Source organism: Zonotrichia leucophrys, chromosome 7 (assembly GCF_028769735.1).
Source record: "Zonotrichia leucophrys gambelii isolate GWCS_2022_RI chromosome 7, RI_Zleu_2.0, whole genome shotgun sequence".
Lineage (NCBI taxonomy): Eukaryota > Metazoa > Chordata > Aves > Passeriformes > Passerellidae > Zonotrichia > Zonotrichia leucophrys.
In genome coordinates, this window is record NC_088177.1 from 10,837,625 (window position 1) to 10,857,772 (window position 20,148).

At 41.2% G+C, this 20,148-nt stretch overlaps 1 protein-coding gene across 1 annotated transcript in view; it reads right to left on the reverse strand.

Moving 5' to 3' along the window:
* SPAG16 (sperm associated antigen 16) overlaps positions 1-20,148 on the reverse strand; it is a 374,208-nt gene that overhangs the window by 197,559 nt on the left and 156,501 nt on the right. Inside the window, exon 11 of the mRNA XM_064718863.1 lies at positions 1,576-1,719. Coding sequence (XP_064574933.1) covers positions 1,576-1,719 — 144 coding nt within the window. The remainder of the gene's footprint in view (positions 1-1,575; positions 1,720-20,148) is intronic.

Here is a 20,148-nt window from a genome sequence, read left to right on the forward strand (position 1 = left end):
ACAAACTCAGAAATCAGGAGGAACCATGAAATTAAATAGGATACATTTCCTCCTCGTGAAGAAGAGAGCTAATACTGCTCAATAGAATAAACACAATGAAAATACAAGGTTGAAGGCTTAATAATGCTCCTTTTATAACCAAGCCTCAGGTGAATAACCTGGCAGACCTTTATTATACTAACAGTAAAGAACTCTATTTAAAATGCTGCCTCACAAATCTGATGCAAAATAATTTCAACATATAGAAGCTCAGCCTTATCAAGTGCATTTTAGTTTTGAGAGTAAAATGGTGTCCTATTTTTCAACAGAAAGATGAAAAAATCTACTTCGTGTTTGCCCTATTTCCATGACCCTTGTAACTTCAATATTTAATTTGTATTTTCCATGTTCACCTTCATTTATTAATTCAGCTTCAAATCCATAAGATGAAAGGGCAGGAAAGCTCATATTCTCTAGGTAAACCCAAATATTCTTAGTCATATGACAAATAATGCATAATACAAGAAATCAGCTTTTCAGTATTATTAATAATGGGGCTGTGTTTGTCATAGTGCATGAACAGGGAAAAAATGAATACAGCAAGGCCTGAAAAGCTTATTACTCCTTGTAACATGCACTGCTATAGGGACAGGGTTTAAGATGTACAAAATACTAAAAGCCATCAGTCTTAAGTCAACACTGTGAGAGGCAGAGGAACATTTTATCTCCATGTTTGGGAATTCAGCAGAGTGCAGGGGGAGAACACAGAGGCAGCAAAGCAGGGCAGTGGACAGAGGAGCTCCAGGAGGGAGCAGGGCCTGTAAAAGGACTTGTGGGAACCCAGGACATCCCTCTGGCTGTCCAGAACAGCCAAGACCCCTGCCAGGGGGCTCAGAACCAAAAACACCTGTGGTTTTGATTATGACCCGTGGAGCAAATTACCAACCTTAGATAGAGATCAGCAAGCCACAACTGTTTAGGTAGAATAATAGTGAAGTTATCATGGAGTGAATAGATGGAGGAATCTGGGCGTGTGCAAAAGCAAAATAAGCTTTTCAGGTCTTGCTGTATTCATTTTCTCCCTGTTCATGCACTGTGGCAAACACAGCCCCATTATTAATAATACTGAAAAGCTGACTTCTTGTATTATGCATTATTTGTCATATGACTAAGAATATTTGGGTTTACCTAGAGAATAGAAAAATGGAGGGAACGGGGCGTGTCCAGCCTTTCTCCTTCTCCTTCTTGGCCTCCATCTCCTGCTGTGATGGTGGCACTTTTAGATTGGTTTAGAGTAGAAGCTCACTGTCTAACATAGGTGATAGGTACTGGAAAGTGATTGTAAACATTGTATATGTAGTTTTTAGTATAAAGACATAACACTGCCCTGGGGGCAGGCAGAGTGCCTCTGACTGTCCTGCTGGATGGACCTCGGCAGGGCAGGAGAAAATTTTTATAGATAAGATACAATAAAAAACCTTGAGACCGAGAAATGAAGAGCTCCGACTGATTCTTCAGGCACTCAGGCTGGGAAAAGAGACTTTGAACATTTCTGGGGGTCACCATGAGCAGCAAAAGATGCTGAGACGCACTGACCTGGGCCTGAAGCAGCAGCCTGAGACCCAGTCCGTGTGTCCCTCCCCTGTCAGGAGGATGTTCCCATCGGGGAAGCCCCACGTCTTCCAGAGGTGGTCATCGCCGCCCGTCAGCACGATGTTCTTCCGGGGGTGCAAAGCCAAGCTGCAGGAGAAGAGAAAGGCAGGTTATGTTCTGTACCAGCTCCATTTCATGGGAAACACATGAGATCCATTTAACTCAGGGCAACAGCCCCAGGAGTCTGATTCTGGATGGACTGAGCAAACAGCAATGCTTTCTAAGCTCATGAGAATTCAAAATACGTGCTGTGGAGATGAGCTGCTGCTGCTGCTGGTGCTGAAGAAAAAATAACAGGACTGATTTCTGTGAAACCAAAATTGTTTTCACACTCTCTTCAAGTTCCACTTAACACTCAAACAATGCTTCGTTTGGTTATGTTCTAAAAAACATGCAAGAGGGTAACAAGCTGCACCAACATCATTAACATTCCCACTTATCCAAAATAATTCCAAAAAGCACCGATGTCAGCCCGTCCCTACTTGTGCCCACAGGTGTAAAGTCTGCTACCACTGTGAAATAACTGAAATGATAATTACAGTCCAGGAGCTACAGGCATTGCCAGCACTTTAGAGCCCATTCACTGGGACTAGGTCAGAAAATTCATTTCAATTCTGTACTCAAAATGTGTTCCATGTTTTCATTTTTAATATGTGGCACGCTGCGATGTAATGGAAATCATACACTTAACACGCCCGTAGACTGAAAACTCAGTTTATTTTTGATTTAGCAACTGCAGTGCAGCTCAGAATGGATCCAGGGAAGAAAATCAATCTGTTGGAAAGATAACAAGAAGAGTATTTCATATGGATTTGGTTATTTGATTTAAATCATTGTAATGCCTTACTATTTTGTTGAACATCAAAAAGTTCTAGTAGTTGATTTTAGTCCCAGGAGTGGCTTATTTAGGCAGATTAAATCTGGAGTTCAGACTCAAACTGCAGTAATGGGGAGAAGAATCACAACCTGTGTGTGCACCTATTTCAGCTGTGCATCGGGGCCGACAGGTCGGAGAGAAAAAAGCTTATTAAAGCAGAATGAGAGGAGAGAGACAGACAATGCTAAGCACCCAGATGGGGAGAAAAGAGAGGACTTAGGAGGCACAATGTCATAAAAACTTCTTTTTTATTAGCACCTTTCTCCTGCACTCAATTTTATTTCATAAAATTCCTAAACCAGAAGCACAGCATCTACTAGAGTGGGAAAAATAATTCCCTCTATCAAACCCATGCTAAAAATATATTTATGTCAACTAGAATTTCATCAGAAAACATCTTTTCTTGCAGTTTAATGCCCAGCCTAGGAAGATTCTTACAGACTCATCAGTTGAATCCATCTGCTCGAGCGAGGAGCCTGGGATTTACTCATTCTCCAGTTTCTTAGAAAAAAAATGCTTTCTATCTTCTCCTAAAGAGGATAAACTTCCTCTGCATTTATAGGAAAAAAGAGAAGGAGGCAATGATGCTATTTAAATTCTCCAGAGATGCACAGAGAGCAGTTGTATCACTCAGATTGGCCACAGCAGATATCTACAAGAGCAAGGGGGGAATAGAGATAAAAGGAGAGAATTAAAGGCTGAGGGAAGGCACCAATGGCCTGCAAATTACAGGATGAGAAGAGCTGTCCCAGAATCCCTCTGCTACAGAGACCTCTGAAGCACCAACAACCCCACTGATGCCATCTGCATGTGCACACAGCTGACATTTTTCTCTTAACCTGCTTCAGACACTTCAGATCCCCTCCAGTTTTCCTCTCCAGATATTTCTGCTCTCAGTGGGGGCTGTTGTGAAGCCTTTTCATCAGCTCTCTTACATTCCTCCTAAAGATCTTCCTTCTCAGTTTCCAAGCTGCATTATACAGCCTTAGATCACCTTCAGGTCACCTTCCACGCAGAGAAAATTTTATCTGGTGTGTTCCTCTAGACCCTGACTCCTCCTGGACAATCCTTACGCCCTGGCCAGGCTGCAGCTGTGCTCTCATCCATCCTCAGCTGCCAGGAACATTCTGCCTGCCCTCAACCCTCCCAGTCCAGCTTCTGCAATGCCCAAACTTCTGCAGTGACCAGACGTTCCTGTGGAGCTTTGGGAAAACCCATAAAGTGAATTTCATACAGAAGAAAATATCTTGCTGTCTGTACGAAGGCTGCAAATTTGTTTTTCACAGTCTTCCCTTTAAATTGCAGAGCTTTTGCAAAATGCTGCTGCTGTCCAATGTTTTTCTTCCTCCATGCCATTTTTACAGGCACACAGTGAACACCATTTAATTAACAGCAAATTTGTGACACAACTGCTGTTGAGCTGCTTCTGAGAAAGGGAAGCCCATTCATCCAAAAGGCATTCTATATGCAGCATTAATTAGGCACCCTTGTCTTCATTTCTGGCAACCCAGCCTTGTATAGATTTTTGCTTCATCTCTGTTCACAGGGTCTAATTATTTCCAGCACAGAAGACTTTGGGTGGATTGGAATGGAAATCAATAATGGAACATGTGTGATAGGAACATTAGTTTTCTCCTCCTCCTCCTTGGGGATAAAGTGGGATCAGTGGAGACTCAGCCAAGAAAAAAAAACAAGCCCAACAAAAAAAACCCTCTGGGAGATTTGCTGCTGTTGAGTATATAAATACCCTTGTTTACACAACTCACTCTGGCATTATAAGACATTCTCATCTCTTCAGCACTTGCCATGGTAGATATATAGTACTCCCAGTAATTTGCTTTCAAAACAATCATCGATTATTTTAATTTATTATGACTGAGCCATAAATAAAAATACAGTTTCTTCACATGCAAAATACTTTCAGTCTCAGGGCATTCCACACTTGACCACATCACACAAAATCAACCTTCAGGTCAGAAAGTGCTGCACCCTGAGGGGCCTGGGGAACATCAGCTGGGGGATTAATACAGCCACTAACTTGAGGGAGGGCAGAGCTCAGATCCACATGGAGGAGAATTTCCTGGCATCAGGGTTTCTGAAACACTGGAACCACTGTGCCATGAGCAGTCTGCTCTCCCAGCATACCCCCAGGTATTAGACAGGTAGATGGGTTCCATCCTGATTAGGAGAGGGACTGGGCATTCCACACACAAAACTGCTTGGATGTGAAATAAAACCTAAATTGTCTCAAAATTAGGCACTGAGAGAATGAAAACCACAAAATTAATGACCAGTTTAGTACTCCTAAGTGACTTATCCAGCCTCACCCAGTTTCTCTGTGGCAGAAACAAGGACAATATCCGGTTTTCTATGGTTTCACATCCAGAATTTATACAGAAAAATGTGTTCTCAATATAGACAGCATTCAGCTGCCAAATTCTGATACAGCATTGTACTGGATGCTGCTTGTGATACGCAATTTTTAGAACTTCATGACTTGATCAAATTTATTTGCATTCCCGGGTACTGGCAAAGAGGTTTCTTGTTAATGCCAGAAGCTGCTTTCAGACCAAAAAACTCTTCTGCTGCATTTCTTACTCCAAAATATGAGAGCAGCAAAGTTTCCTGCAAGATTAAAAAAAAGCTCTCAAATGCATTTTTCCCAGTGACAGAAAGATTGCAGCCAACATTTTCGTACATTAAAAAAATCAGCCTTGCTCACCATACCTAGCACAGGAAATTCTGGGCTGAGCAGTTATATTTGGGTGAAGTTACAACTGGCTGAAAACCTTGGTTTTATAATGGAAACTGTTGGGAAATTGCTGATATTTCTTTCTCTGCCATCAAGGTGGGTTTTGGAGGTGAGGACTTGAAATGCACCGAATTCCAGAGGATGGATACTGGTTACAGCCTCAGAGGAGAACATATATATAAATAAATAACATATATATATAATATATATAAATAAGAGGGCATTAACAGTCCTACTGAAACCAGTGATATTGTTCACATGCACGTACTGTTATATTGCTGGACTGTGCCCTAAAAATATAGAGAGTTTGTAAAATCTGAAATGTTATTCCAGGCCTGATTTTGATGGACATGAGCCAGTTGTGCTGAGAAAAAGGACACGTTAACCAGAGCATTAGGAACAGTTCCTGTGGCAATGCATGTGTGAAATGCACAACCTAACCATGTTTTCCCACCCCTGAGCTGCCACCAAGGTGCTCCCACTCACCTTTGAGGTGCCACCCAGCCAATGCCACCCAGCTTGGGCCTGATATGAAACTGATGCTTTAAGTTTTAGCTTTCATATTTTTCAGATTCTGTAATGCATTAGTATATAACTCTGAACTTCATATGAAGCGGTAGCAAGTTCTCCTCACAGTTTAGTCAGACAAAACAATCCTTTTCCAGCCTGAGAACCAAGGACACCATTGCAGCTTCAGGGCCAAAAAGTAACAACAACAGCAAAGTGAGGAGAAAAAACTGAGAGATGGGACTGCATAACCTGAAGCTGTAACTGGACAATTAACCCCAATATGGAAATGGACCAAGAATTATGAAAGTGTGAAAACTCCTGACTTGGGGTCCATCTTGCGTGGAGCCACAGCCGGGCTCTTGTACTGCCCAGTGTGCATCCATTGAAGGCCTTTTAATAAATACCTGCTTTATTCTTTAACTCTGTCTGGCCTCTGTTCCAGACAGCCTCTTTAGGCATGAGGGAGGTCACTATTCCATCACACCCATGCTCCAAGGATCTCACTACAAACAAATTTAGCCCACACAGACCAGATCCAGGCAAGGCCCATTTTCCCCTCACAGCTGGCTGAGGGGCACCAGCGGTGTCATGGAAGGTCCCTCCCTTCCAAAGGGGAAAGGGAGTGCCAGAAAACACAGAGATCACCCTTTTGCTGAAGCACATGCCTTATTTCCCTCCTTACCTACCTGATGGTGGCTGGGGATGAGGAAAAGCAAAGTAAAAACCAAGGTGAGCAGCAGCACTCTGAGGGCAGCGGGAGCAGCTCCGGCCGCTGCCCCACAGAGCCCCTCAGCCACACAGGCCAAGGAAAGGGGACAAACTGCCAGAGAAATGCTCTCAGCTGAGATTAACCTGCCAAAAAATTCAAACTAAACACTGCACAACAACCTAATCAATCATTTTGCCTGTTACAACTCATCCTCTCTCTAATATAGTCATTTCTGCCACCTTTTTTATCTTGGCTTGAGTTACCTGATCTCACCTGACAGCGTTCTTCAGTAATAATTGCAACACTGACATTTAATTCAGGGTTTTATTATGCAACCGTAGCATAACTGAATAGCTTGCATTGCTGTTTGAGGTCTTAGAATTTATCTAAGGAAAATGCTTTCAATGGGGAAAATAAGAGCTAAAACAGACAAAAAAAAGGATTAAAAAAAAAACATCAAACCATTAAAGAATTTAAGAAGGGGGAAATACTCAGAGCATAAAGCTCCTATCTTTTGTTTCATTTAGGTAAATGTCCATCTGGAAGTAAATGATAGATCTCAGCCACCGCAATGCTTAAGAAACCCTATCCTGTCTGGTGAAATTCCTGGATGCTTCCCAAGCTCCTATGACTCAGGGTTTGGGCGGGAGAAAACTTGCTAAAATCGTGATGTACCTGAAGTTCACCTTCTAGACTGGCCAGCAGACCTTGGTACACCCTAGAAAATAATGAGAAAACAATCTTCCAGAGACTTGAACTTGTATCTCTAGAGGACAAGCAACCTCCTAACTCACAGTCGAGTTTGTCCTTATTCTAGTCTACATGCACACAGAATCTTCACTCCCAGCTGTAGAGCAGCAGCAAACATATTTATTCCTGTAAAGTGGAATAAATGCACACACTTTCTAACTTGGCAAACCCAGTTCTCCTTTCAAAAAGAAACAATTTCAGGAACTGGACTCTCCCTACAATATAAAGTGCCTCCAAAAAGAATTGTATTAAACACATCACTCTAAGTCCCTGATACGGACACAGTTGTGATAAATTCAGAACATCCATTTTGTGGTGTTCTCTGATCACTTTCTGTTTATCCACTCCATGTGCAATTATGAAAATGCATCAATTTAACTGAGTGTTGTAACCTACCCAAGTTTTACTGCATTAGATCTGACCATGTGCCAATATAAAATCATCTCCTTCTTAATAACAAAGTTTGGCCCTGGATCAAATCTGAGAAAAAGTCAAAACTATGCTGTTGATCCACATGTGTTTTCAGAGGTCTCATCCTTTAAAGGCTCATGCATATTCCTGAGTTATGCAGTACCAGGAGTAGTGCCAATTTCACAGCATAGTAACTTAAAAACATCCATAATCTTGTTTAAGATTGTCTCCTTAATCACATCAGGGCAAAAGGATTTTTCTAGAAGCTTTGTAATAATACACAAAGTGTTTATGTCATTATAGTCTTGTGTACTGTAAACCTCTGCACCCTAACATTAAGCTTTTTATCTAAAATGTCTGTAAATAACAACAGGCATGAATCTAAATTACTTCTTAAGAGAATCTTTACTTATTAATTCCTTTGATTGTGCTTACAAGGTTGTTGATAATTACTGCAGGCCACAGGAGGAAAAAAGAATAAAAATCACTTAGTCTGCAGCATCAGCTGTTACACATTTCTGAAACACCTCCCTTCTAACCTGCCTTAAACCAGAGCAGCAGGCAAAGAACAAATCACTTTTTTCCACATAGAGAACCACTGTTTATTTTCAGTGCAAAATCTAGGGGTGGGGCTTGGCTTGATTTTTAAATTTATTCAAATTGTCATAAAATTTAGATGCTGACAAAGCTGTGAACAGAAAAAGAGATCAAGTGGTTGGGGTATTTTTGCTAAGACTGAGGGTGCTATTAAAGAAACCAACTAACTCAGGAGCTGCTCGCTGTAGCTGTAGTTCACAAGCTCTTATTTAATATGTATTTGAATCAATTTTTCAAGCTTAGTCAACTTATTAGGTAAGCAGCATACTTTAGGGAGAAATAATTAAGCCAAAAGCAAAAAGAATGAGAGTAGCAACAAACAAGTAAATGCAATTAAAAAGTTAAAACATTGACATCCTTTCCTAATAGCTTTCCTCTAGAGTGAAAGCTGCACGTCCGTGCCTGAAATGATTTATGCCATGATTCACACTGCCCATCACTCACCTTTTACTATCCCTTCATGAAAAATGCTACATCACTCTTTTAGGGTAAGGCAGCCCCCTAGGAGTGTTAAATCCCAGCATCCAAAAGAGTACTGTAATGAGATCAGCTGGGATCTGCAGCCTCTGGAAGGGATCACAGCTCTCAGGGCAACTCCAGAGCAGAGGGGAGAGACAGAAAACAGGGGCAAAGCTTGGCAAAGGAGGTGCCTCTGTGTTTTTTCACACTGCACCTCTGCTTCTGAACCACTTCATGGGCAGAGAAGCAAAGGAAAAGGCAATGTTGGCAAACTTGGCAAAAACTTTCCCTCGTCAATACAGCCCCGTTGCCTCTTTTTTGCCCTTCTCATTGAGTAGAGAGATAATGGCTGGGCTCCCTTTGGAATGAAAGAGACTGCTTTTCTAAAAGGCTATTCTAGCTTGACCAGCTTGAAAAGATGCAGATTGCTTTCCCAAAAGCTTCTACCTGTGGCCTGGTTTGAATTAGTTTCCATCATTACTGTTAGCAATTCCCAGCCTTCTGTTGCATGGCAGCTTTCTCACAGATGATTAGGAGCAGTGCTGTGGTATAAAAGAGTTTGGAAGAAAAAGTACTTGAGACTTGCCAGTTGGTAAATTCTGTTAAATTATCAAGGTTGATAAAGGACAATATATAAAAATATAATTTGCAATTAGAGCATCAAATTAACTCAGATTTCTAAATTACTAAGAAACCAGAGCATTACCTTTTCAAGGTCAGTTTCCTGCCAGTGTTTCTTTCTCACTTTTGGAGGCAGAGAAGAATTTAATGCTCTGTGCTTTATTTCACTATTGTAATGCTGAAAAATGCTTCCATCGACAGAATTAATGGAAACTCTTGTGGGAAGAAAGTTACATAAATAAATAGTTTCTTCACAGTTAGGACTAAGAGGCAAAGTCAGCAGCTGTGAATTGTGTTCTTCCTCTGGTGATCTCCATAACCAGGTGTATGTGTATGAGAGAAAAATGGATTTTGGCTTCAGAAATTCCCTAGTTCCGTGATCCCAAGCAGCTGCAGCCCCACAAGGCTGTGCTAAGTCTGCCCCACAGGGTAGGAAGCTTTCCCCACTAAATCAGCCATTCCACTTTTCCAGAACATTTCAAGAGAAGAATTTTTCAAGCTGTTAATTCTATTTTTATCTCCTGCACAGAGTTACAGACACATGCTGAAAGGCATCACCTCATCCACCTTGGGCTGAGGAAGGTACACCCAGCACAGATTTGTATAATTTCTCCTTGAATAGTTTCTACAACAGCTCTAGGTGGCTTTTTCTGGGCTCAGGCTTCAAAAAGTGTTTTACAGAACACAACCTTCATCACTGTGAGTACAAACAGCAAAAAATTTCCCTTAATTTTTCACTCAGGAATATGGAGAAAGTTTCCCTCTCCCTTTTGTCTTAAAATCTTTAGATATCAGATGGCTGTTACCAACATTGTCTTAAATTAGGCAGTTTTCCAGAGGCTTTTTAGAAGTCATAACCAAACATGGATACAGCATGCCAACTCAGACCTCACCAGCCCTAATTTGGACTAATTACCCAGCATTAGAGACACAGCATCCCCCTTCACACATTCCAGAATTCATTTCCTTACTTTGCAGCAGCAGTATACTGTTGACTTTGTCACCTGTTTTTCCTCTTAACAGAGGAAAACCTTTTTGTACCTTGAATTTGTGTATCTAAATTCTTTTCCCTAAATATATCATGTGGCACTTCACTTAATTCGAGTTCTTCTTGCTGATTTCAGACCATCTCTGCAATTTGCCAAGTTTATTTTGAATTCTGATCTGATACAGAAAAGCATTTTCAGATCCTCACAGCTTGGTGTCATCTGCATACTTTATAAGCTACTCTGTATTCCATCCTCCTCTCTGCTAATGAAAACACTGAACAGAACTGATTTCCTAAGCAAATACCCAAACTGAAATGCAGCCTGTGGAGTTCAACCAAGAAGTTCCTGGCCTAAGCCACTACATTTGGTTTGTATTAAAACCCACCCTTTAGAAAGGAACACAATACATTTTAAAACCCTACATATAGGAAAAGCCATTTCCGCTGCTAAATTGTTGTGATAGTTAATTATTCTGGTTTATTTTTGTAGAATTTTACTTTAAAATCAGGCCAGCTGCATATTAAACTCTAATTACTACCCCAGAGAAAAAATCCATAGAAAACCCTGACTTAAGAAAATTACAGCCTGACTCTTCAATATTCTGCCATGTCATTCCTCAGAATTCCTGGAAGAAATCCTGTGAAGATTAATCCATGGATTAATCTTCACAGGCAGTATGAGTTAAGGATTTCTGAATATTTGTGTGAGAATCAAGTCATATTCCTGTTTGCAGTTCCTGCCTCTGCTATGGAATTATGTACAATCACTCACAGAAAATTATTACCCTCTTGAGCAAAGCCAAGCCCTTGGAGACCATGGAATTTCTAGAATGCTTGCTACACAATATTTGGTGTATTTGGCAAATCCTCTTCCCATCTTTCTTCTCCGTTTCACTATCCATAGGAAAGAAAGTAGAAAGCAAAGCTTTTCAAAACTGGAAAACAAACCTAGAGAGGCCCAGATGAACATAACTTTATGAAAACTAGAAACAGGTCTCAGAATTTCCTTCAACTTCCAGCATGCACAGAGAAAAGTTGGAAGAGAAGAAGTAGAGAAACTTTTTTTGGGGGACACTTCCAGAGGGGGGGAAAATGCTGAAGATATATTCCAAGTGTTGTTACTTAGAGATTTACATTTTGACAAAGCCCTGAAAATATTCCTTGTAATGCACATTGACCACACTGAACAATCTTCACAGCTGACTCTGCCAGCTGCTACATATTCCTTTATCTCTTCCTAGACCCAAAAATTATAACATGGAATTTCTTAAGTAAGGGAGTTCTAGCATTTATTAAGATGTATCAAAGAACCCTGACAGAAGAGTCTGGAATAATAAAAAACACTTACATATAAAAATGACTGCTGGTACTCATGAGTTTCTCTGACACCTATGGGAGCCTTACAGGCAAGCTTGCAGGAGTTTTCTGAAAGGTGTCTTCATTCTGTTTAAATTGTAATGTTTTTCATGACTTACTGATATCTACAAAACAAACCCCTGAAGACTCAAAGTCATGCAAGCTACAAATTTTCAATTCAAAGCATATTTGGAATAAAACACCTTTTCCAGAGTCATATCCAAATTAAAACGATGGGATTCCAGATTTCAGTTTTTACCCTTTGTTAGCACTTTCACCCCAAGGGCTGCCATTTATCCTGCTTCCAAAAATTAGTCTTCATTCTCTTCACACTGGGCTATAGTGAGGGATAAAGAGCAGTGTCAACAAATACAGACTTTTAGAGCAAAAGAGGGACAAAATTTCTGGGAGACTTCAAGTCATCGCTCCCATGGAAAGAAATGTAGAGCTCATTTATAAACAGATTTGTGGTTTTCTCATATTCTGTGTGAGACTCAAAAAAGCTGAGAACACCTCGGTTTCATTTTGCCATGACCACTTTGTGTCCCACTGTGTGTGCATCACATGCCTCTTCATGAAAAATAAAAAGCCCATATTCCTACACTGTGGCCTGGAGACAAATGCTAGTCCACAGAAAGTGAAGGACCTTTGAGAATCTGACCAAATAATACCAAAGCCAAGCCCTTGGAGACCATGGAATTTCTAGAATGTTTGCTACACAATATTTGGTGTATTTGGCAAATTCTCTTCCCATCTTTCCTCCCCATTCACTGTCCATAGGCATTGCAGGGAAGAAAGTAGAAAGCAAAGCTCTTCAAAACTGGAAAACAACCTTAGAGAGGCCCAGATCCACATAACTTTATGAAAACTAGAATTAGGTCTCACAATTTCCTTCAACTTCCAGCATGCACAGAGAAAAAGAAGTTGGAATAGAAGAAATAGAGACTACCAAAATCCCAGAGATTAACATGTCTAAAATAATTTTTTTACACATTTAAACATCAGTGCTTCATTTTAGATGCCAGAGAGCTATGAATGAGAAGGGTGCCTGCTTACCTTTGACATGAGAGAGACTCCCAGGAAATGTTGTTATCATGCCATCTATTGTGTAAAAAGCTAACGGTGTCTTAGAGGAAGTGGTGAATGAACTGGGCACCACAGCTTGCACCAATCACCCAGCAAAGCCTCACAGACAGACCTACAAGATTGGTTCTGATGAAGCACAACTCAAATTAGAGTTTCCCTTTGAGAGTAAGCACATCTGCATTGCTGCCTGTCTCTGCCCAGGCAGTGGCCATTTAGTGACCAGGATCTGGCATGCTGGGGATGGAAGCTGCCAACAGCTGCTGCAGAGATGAAATCTCTGGATGAAATGTTGGGATGCTCACTGAGTACCTGCACAGGTGATGTCTAAGCTGTGAACTTTCCAGCAGTACCTCTGTGTGTGACACCAGCTTAATATCACCAGAAAGACCATACAAGTTGTTTGTGGTTTTTTTTTTTTTCTCTTTAAGTAAAAGCTCAAGTTCCTCTCAACTCAAAACATCAGAATATTTTGTACCACTAAAAATAACCCCTTTGTACTCACTAAAACCCAGCAACCTGAAAGCCAATCCTTAAGCAGCTTTACCAAAACAGCTGATCAAGTGTAGCTGCACATGGCTCTCTCACACATTCTAATTTTAACATCTGTAGAATACCATTTACATTTGACAAATATACACTGCACACCAACCCCCCATCATGCCTCACAGAGCTCACTATTGCTGCAAATTTAAGAACCACTAGGAAGTCAAGAGTGCAACAGAACTCCATAGCCTATTTGTCACAGGAAAAACAATCATCAATATGGTAATTGCAGAAGTGCAAAATGCACTTAAAAGACCAATGCTGGTAATTTTTTATTCCATGGAGTAGGAAAACCAATGAGGCACATCTTAAATTAGTTTAGGGTAATCCTAAAAGCAGTAAATAATGCTTACTATGTAAGTAGTTTAAAGTAGATTGCTTAAAGTGAAAAACAGACAAGATTCCACTCTAATGTTACAGATGCAGAAACAGAGGAATTTAAATCACCATTAAATGGACTATTTTTATTACCATTGATTACTCAAATTCAGCAGAATACTTCACATCACATTAACTCCAATTTTAATATGATCCATTTTCAAAGTGAAAAAAAAAAATTATGGCTTTGGGTTTCTTTTAAAAAGATACAAATAATAATGTCCACTTGACAAATACAGAGTTTTAGGGAGCCACTCTATAAAGCTGTAGTCATCTAAAAGGAGCCTTGTCTGTTCCCCTGCCATGTGGAGTTGAAAAGGCAGCAATCTCAGCTTGAACAGCTTAAGCTCTGTATCCTCAAGTGGCCACAGCACAGATAAAAATCCCCAGAGAGCTGAAGCAGAGTCTGGGCAGTCATTGCAGTACCAGGGTTCTCCTGCTCAGCTCCCAAAGCGCAGGGAGAGGCATCTGAGCTCCCCCTGCAATTCATAACACCACAAACGACACATTGAAATCCTTCTTCCACAGGCCACATGTCATGGACATATTTTATGAAAAATCCTTTTCTAGGATTTTTTTCTCCTGAGAAGCTGAGAGGCCTCAGAAATGAAATGTAACCAATGATTACCTGTTGCTGTGGAATGCAACAGGTGCATCTGTGATTGGCTCATGTGGTTGTTTTTAATTAATGGCCAATCACAGCCCAGCTGTCTCAGACTGTCTGGTCAGTCACAAGATTTTATTATCATTCCATTCCTTTCCCTTGCCAGCCTTCTGATGAAATCCTTTCTTCTATTCTTTTAGTATAGTTTTAGTATATAATTTTCTTTTAATATAACATATGTAATAAAATAATAAATCAGCCTTCTGAAACATGGAGTCAACATTCTCATCTCTTTCCTCATCCTGGGACCCCTGTGAACACCACCACAGCCACAACAAAACCATACAAAGGAACATCCAGAGAAACTCCAGGGTTCAATTCTGCAAAATTACATGGCTTGGCCAAAGAACTAATTCCTGTGGTGCTGTGCTGTCACACAGCCACACCTTTAATGTGCAGCACCTGCCCCAGAATTGGCTCCAACACTCATTTTTATCCACCACAATCCTTTACTAATGATCTTTAAGGTCCCCTCCAACCCTAACCTTTCTCTGACTCTGATTCCAGCTCCAAAGTAGCACGCTTTCAAAGGGCTGTTTGGGATTTCTCCACATCCCAACATATTATTTTCCTTTGCGTGTAACAAGGACAGAGTTTAGCAGTGTTCACACTTGAATCCTCCCAGCCAGGTGTTAAAGTTAACGTAATCAATAGAAATCCTTTCTTCATTTAATGAGGCTTGTACAGAGAATTGCTTAGAAGAAAAAAAAATACCATTAAAGTTCATGGGAATTTGGACTGACTTAGTATTTCAGCATATAGCTCTGTGCAAACAGTTGCTTAATGTGCTTGGTTCTCCCTCTGTAAATGCCACTGATCAGCTCTGTGTGTCCTCCAGCAGGGAAAAAGGAAACAATACCCCATATCCTATGTCATGAAATAGCTGCACTTCCAATAATAAAATAGGGATTTATAGAAACATCTACTTTAAACTGTTTTTAAAGCTTTTGAAATATATTTGGTCTGGTTTATTTCACTCCTGCAAACCTGTACAAATAAATGCACTCTGGCTGTTAAGGCTTTACAAGTAAGAAAATGCAGAAGGCAGCTGTACCAAAATATGTCAGTCTGTTAAACCGCACCAAAAATCTCTCTTAAAAATCATAAATAAAGCAGATATTATGTTTATACATGTGTATAAAACAGCAGAGCTTTATAATGCTCTATTTAATACTTAATCCTGCACATATAACAAGCAAGTATTTGGGCTCCTTCTACAAATGCCAGTGTTTCAAATAAGAGCAAATACAGAACATGGATAATTGAGGGGGACACAGAAATGGAGCATCACTATGCTGCTTTAAAACACGCTCCTGAATTGTGCTTTGAGTTCTGGCTGTAAAGAAGTCACAAGCTTCAGTTACATGCATAATTTCATGCACACAATTAGCCCCACAAAGCAGAGCTGGACATCAAACTGCACCAATTTATTTTGGTGTCAGCAGGATTAATTACATCCTTCAGCTTTACTACTGCCACTTGTGCAGAGAGCAGCTGATACCAACCCCAGCAGCCACGAGCCCCCATTCCCAGCACCCTCCTATCCACTGAGGATATTCCAGGTGTTGTCCAAGTTGTACGTGGTGAAGAAAAAAAAAAAAGAGACATTTTATGAACCTGGAAAATCATTCATCTTGCCCTTGTTATTGTGTGTGTTTATATATTAGCAGAGCTTGCTATTGCAGCTGGCCTTCATATTTCTATGTAATAAAGTAGAATATTGAGAACAAGTATCTGTGTAATTAGCACATCAATCATGTCACTCTTTAATATAAACCAAGTATTAATTCACATCTCCACAGATCCCCTCACCATAACTAACACAAATTATTAATTAGCTAACCACAAGCCAAGGGAAAAAAAAAAGGCAGGAAAGCACTAGAGGTACAGAAATTCCAGCAGTTACAGCTCAGGGAGCACCCACAGGAGTGCCCCATTTGCCTAGCATTTCTCAGACTTAAAAATTTAAACCTCTTTGTTCACATCCACACTGCACACAAACTGTATAAATGTATTTCTCATAATACTTATAGCCAGAGACAGCAAGAGAAGACCATCCTTCCAGTTTTCCCCACACTGTGCAGTGACCTTGTTTAGAGGCCACAAGGACCTCAGGAGATTATTACAGAACTGAAAAGTGGATCCCATGCTGAGACACATCCCTCTGAACAATACAGCACAGATATCTCTCCCCTGAGGGACATTACAATTTTAAATGTCATTTTCTCACTTTTGTTTTGGAAAAAAACTATCTTCCTCTTTCTGTATCCATTACAGCAAATCAAAATTTGAATTTCAAGGAAAGTGAGGAGCCAGCTCATGAGAAACTATGCAACTTTTCCCCCTGGATCAGAGTATGATCAACTCAGCCAACGTTCCTGTCACATGGTGGTGAGATAGCTCATCCTACAGGATTCAAACAAGTTTATTCACCCATTCACCTCTGTATTTTTGAAGGAGCTTTCTATTCCATTCTACTTTTAACTCTAAATAAAACCCTTTCTAAAATTTTCCCCAGGTTTTCAGCTCTTGGAAAATTTTATGCCTACATCTGATTCAAAGGACACAGTGGACATGTGGTTTTTTTCTTTTTATATCTGCCACCATCCCCTAGTCACTAAGCAATGGAAACATTTTTTTTTCTTCACAAAATATGTTGTAAAGCAGGCCAAAAATCCAGAGCCATGCAGTGAGCTATACAGATAAATAAATGGAAAAATTCTAAGAAAAGCAACGGCATAAACACTTCTTTGAGAGAAGGAAGGTGAAATCATTTCTATTGATTTAGCCAGCATGATTTAACCTAATATTCTTCCAAAACCTATTTATACTAGGAGGATGACAGTGGTAAAACTCTTCCTTTTGAAGCATTTATCTGCAATGGCCATTAAAGCTCAGTGGCTCTGAGTCCACAGGCACAGAATCCTTCCTTCCCCTTCCATGTGCCATGGCAGAGCCCTGGAGCTGGCTGTGGCCCTGGCATGTGCAGGTGAATTTGGGACTCCAGGACTTCTCCAAGGTTTGGTTCACTCCACAGGGGGAAGCCAGGATCATTTCTGCCATTTTGTTCCATCACCCTTGATGTTTAACTAAGCAGTCACTTCTCTGCTTGAGAGATGCTGAAACCATCCTGTGGTTCAACGAAAGTGATTCCAGCTTCCCTGAGCTTCCTGCTCCTTGTGCCATTTCCCAAAACCAAACAGAACAAATGAGTGCAGCTGAGCACACTGAGCACTTCCAGGGGCTCTGGAGACACCAGCCATCCCTGCTGGCTCTCTGGGCTTAACTCAGCCTTCCACAGCCCTACCTGGCACACACAGGGAGGAGCAGGAACACAGGTGCAGAAACAGTGGGAAAAGGGTTGGCTTAAGGGATCCTTATCTACCATTGAACAGGAAAAATAGCATTGATTTGCATTCATCAGGAATGTGTCCTGGATCAAACATCCCTGCCCGTCAGGAGCAGCTGCAATGCAGCTCCAATGCCAGTGAAATCTAAAGGAGCTGCCTGAGGGCAAGGAGAGGTGCCCACAGCAGGAGGGGCACCAGGAGAACAGGACACCAGCAGTGGCATTTGTGTGGGCACAGGAGAGAGAAACTGTGATTGTGTGGGCAGAGAAAAAGGAACCAGGGAGGGAAAGGATGAGGTGGGGCAGCAAGTTGTGACTGCAATGAGACCCCAAGGCTGTGAGCCCAGGGGCTGCAGCTCACAGACACCACCAACACTCACTGGGAGCAAAGGATGGGCTGTAAGGACCTGGCAGAGCTCATCTCTGTCTTTGCAGGTGTTGAGGCTGCAAGAGGCATGAGGTGCCTTCACCAGCCTCCTCAAGGAAGTGTCCAAAAGCAAATCAGTAATGCAGGATAATGTACAAAGAAGGCCCTTGCACAGAGAAAAGGAGCAGTAGGAAATTCCCTTCCAAAGGACCAAATTCCACCCAAGCAACAAAACCCAGGGGCACAAACAATCACCAGAGGGCAGGAATTGCCTACTACACTCAGAACTCCCACACCTCCCAAAAGCAGCAGGGGAGGGGGTAACACCCAGCTTGCTCACAGTTAATAGGCAGGGACAGAGGGGAGGCCAGAAAGGAATGAACCAGAGCCGAGCCTGTGCTCCCATTGCTGTTAACACACCTCCAGCTCAGTAACTTGTGACTATTGCTCTTCATTTCTCTCCTCCCTGAGGGCTACTAGATCAGGCTTCCACAGAGAGTGAAATAGAAATATATATAACACAAATCAATTTCCAAAATATTTGTACTTTTTATCCTTTTCAGATGTGCAAAGAAATCAGTAGTGGAATATTTTATATTTTTACCTCAGATTGGTTGTTAGGGATTCTAAAAAGCCTCCTAATGCTGTTTTGTAAGCCAAGTCTTTTCTGCTGTTTGCCTTCAAATTATCAAATGATAAATGATCAAATGATGAAGGGGTTGGTTGGTTTACAATTCCCTTTGAAGTGAAAAAGCCCAGCATAAAGAATCCTATGAATAACAAATGTTGCTGTTTCCCTCTGCCATTTTAGGGTGTGGATAGCACATTTTTCACATTTTCCCATGTCCCAATGGCTAAGCCTGGAAGAAACACTGGAGAGCAAGAGTTTTCTGCACCATAGCCCAAAGGATGAGAGAAAAGGAATGGTAAAACATTCTTTTTGCAATGACTCCATGATGCAGAAGTGGCAGCTACAACACACAGACCAGGGCAGAGAAGACAAAGCACATTTCAAATCCAGAAGGAAATCTGTGTGCAATCAATGCAGAAGGAACACACTGACAGATGCCCAAGCACAGAGTCTCTGTAAGATAAGGAATGTGAAAAAGGCATTTCTCAAATAAACAAAACAAGGACAGCTTTTTTTTTCTTTTTTTGCTTTACAAGAAAGAATTGAGGAAAAAGCAGAGAAAAACAGTGGAAAGATGGAATCATGTTTCACAGCAATTGACATGGGTGATAAATGAGCCCAGGAGGGAAAGACCTCAGAATGAGAGATGCAACAGGGCTCTGTCTGCTGCGCTCTGACACTGCTCTAGCACCTCTTAACTCTGATTAAACACTCTGCTATGTATATGCATATACACACACCATACACACACACAAAGAACAACCTGTTTTCCAGCCAGCCTTGCCTGAATTGTGGCAAACCACAGCACCACGGCTCAGCTCAGCCATCAACACCAGCCCCAGCAATCCCAGAGAGCTGCCCTCCTCTTGTCTCAGCTCTGCACTTGTTCTGACATGTCCTTCAGGGAAAAGAAGTAAAAAATGTTCGTTGTGCACACAGTGCAGGTTGCTAGAATCTCATCATTCTAAACACATGGATACTCTTAAAATTGACGTGTATTTGCCACAGACAGAGATAGAAATGTGAAGTTTTGGGTTCTGCAAGGAATTTTTTTTTTTTTTGATAGGTGCATATACACATCTGGGTCATTTCTAGCCCTTGAAAGGCCTCTTGGGCATTTTTTCCTCATTATTTATTGATTCCTGACACCTGATCACTGATACACTTAAGGCAGAGCTTGACAAAGGTGTCACAGAGACCCTGACACACAAACTCCCTCAATGCAGCTTAGAGGAACCAGTTTGACTGCCCATGACATGCTGGGAGAGCATTCCCTGCAGGCTGGGGATGAGGAAGAGGAGGCAGAAGGTTTTGTAACCCCACAGAACAGTGGCACAGAACTCTGCAGGGCAAGAAACCTGCTGTGTAAAGAAGTAAAAGATGTTGTGCATATAGTGCAGGTTTTTAGAATCTCATCATTCTCAACACATGGATACTCTTAAAATTGACATGTTGCTGCCAGAGAAAG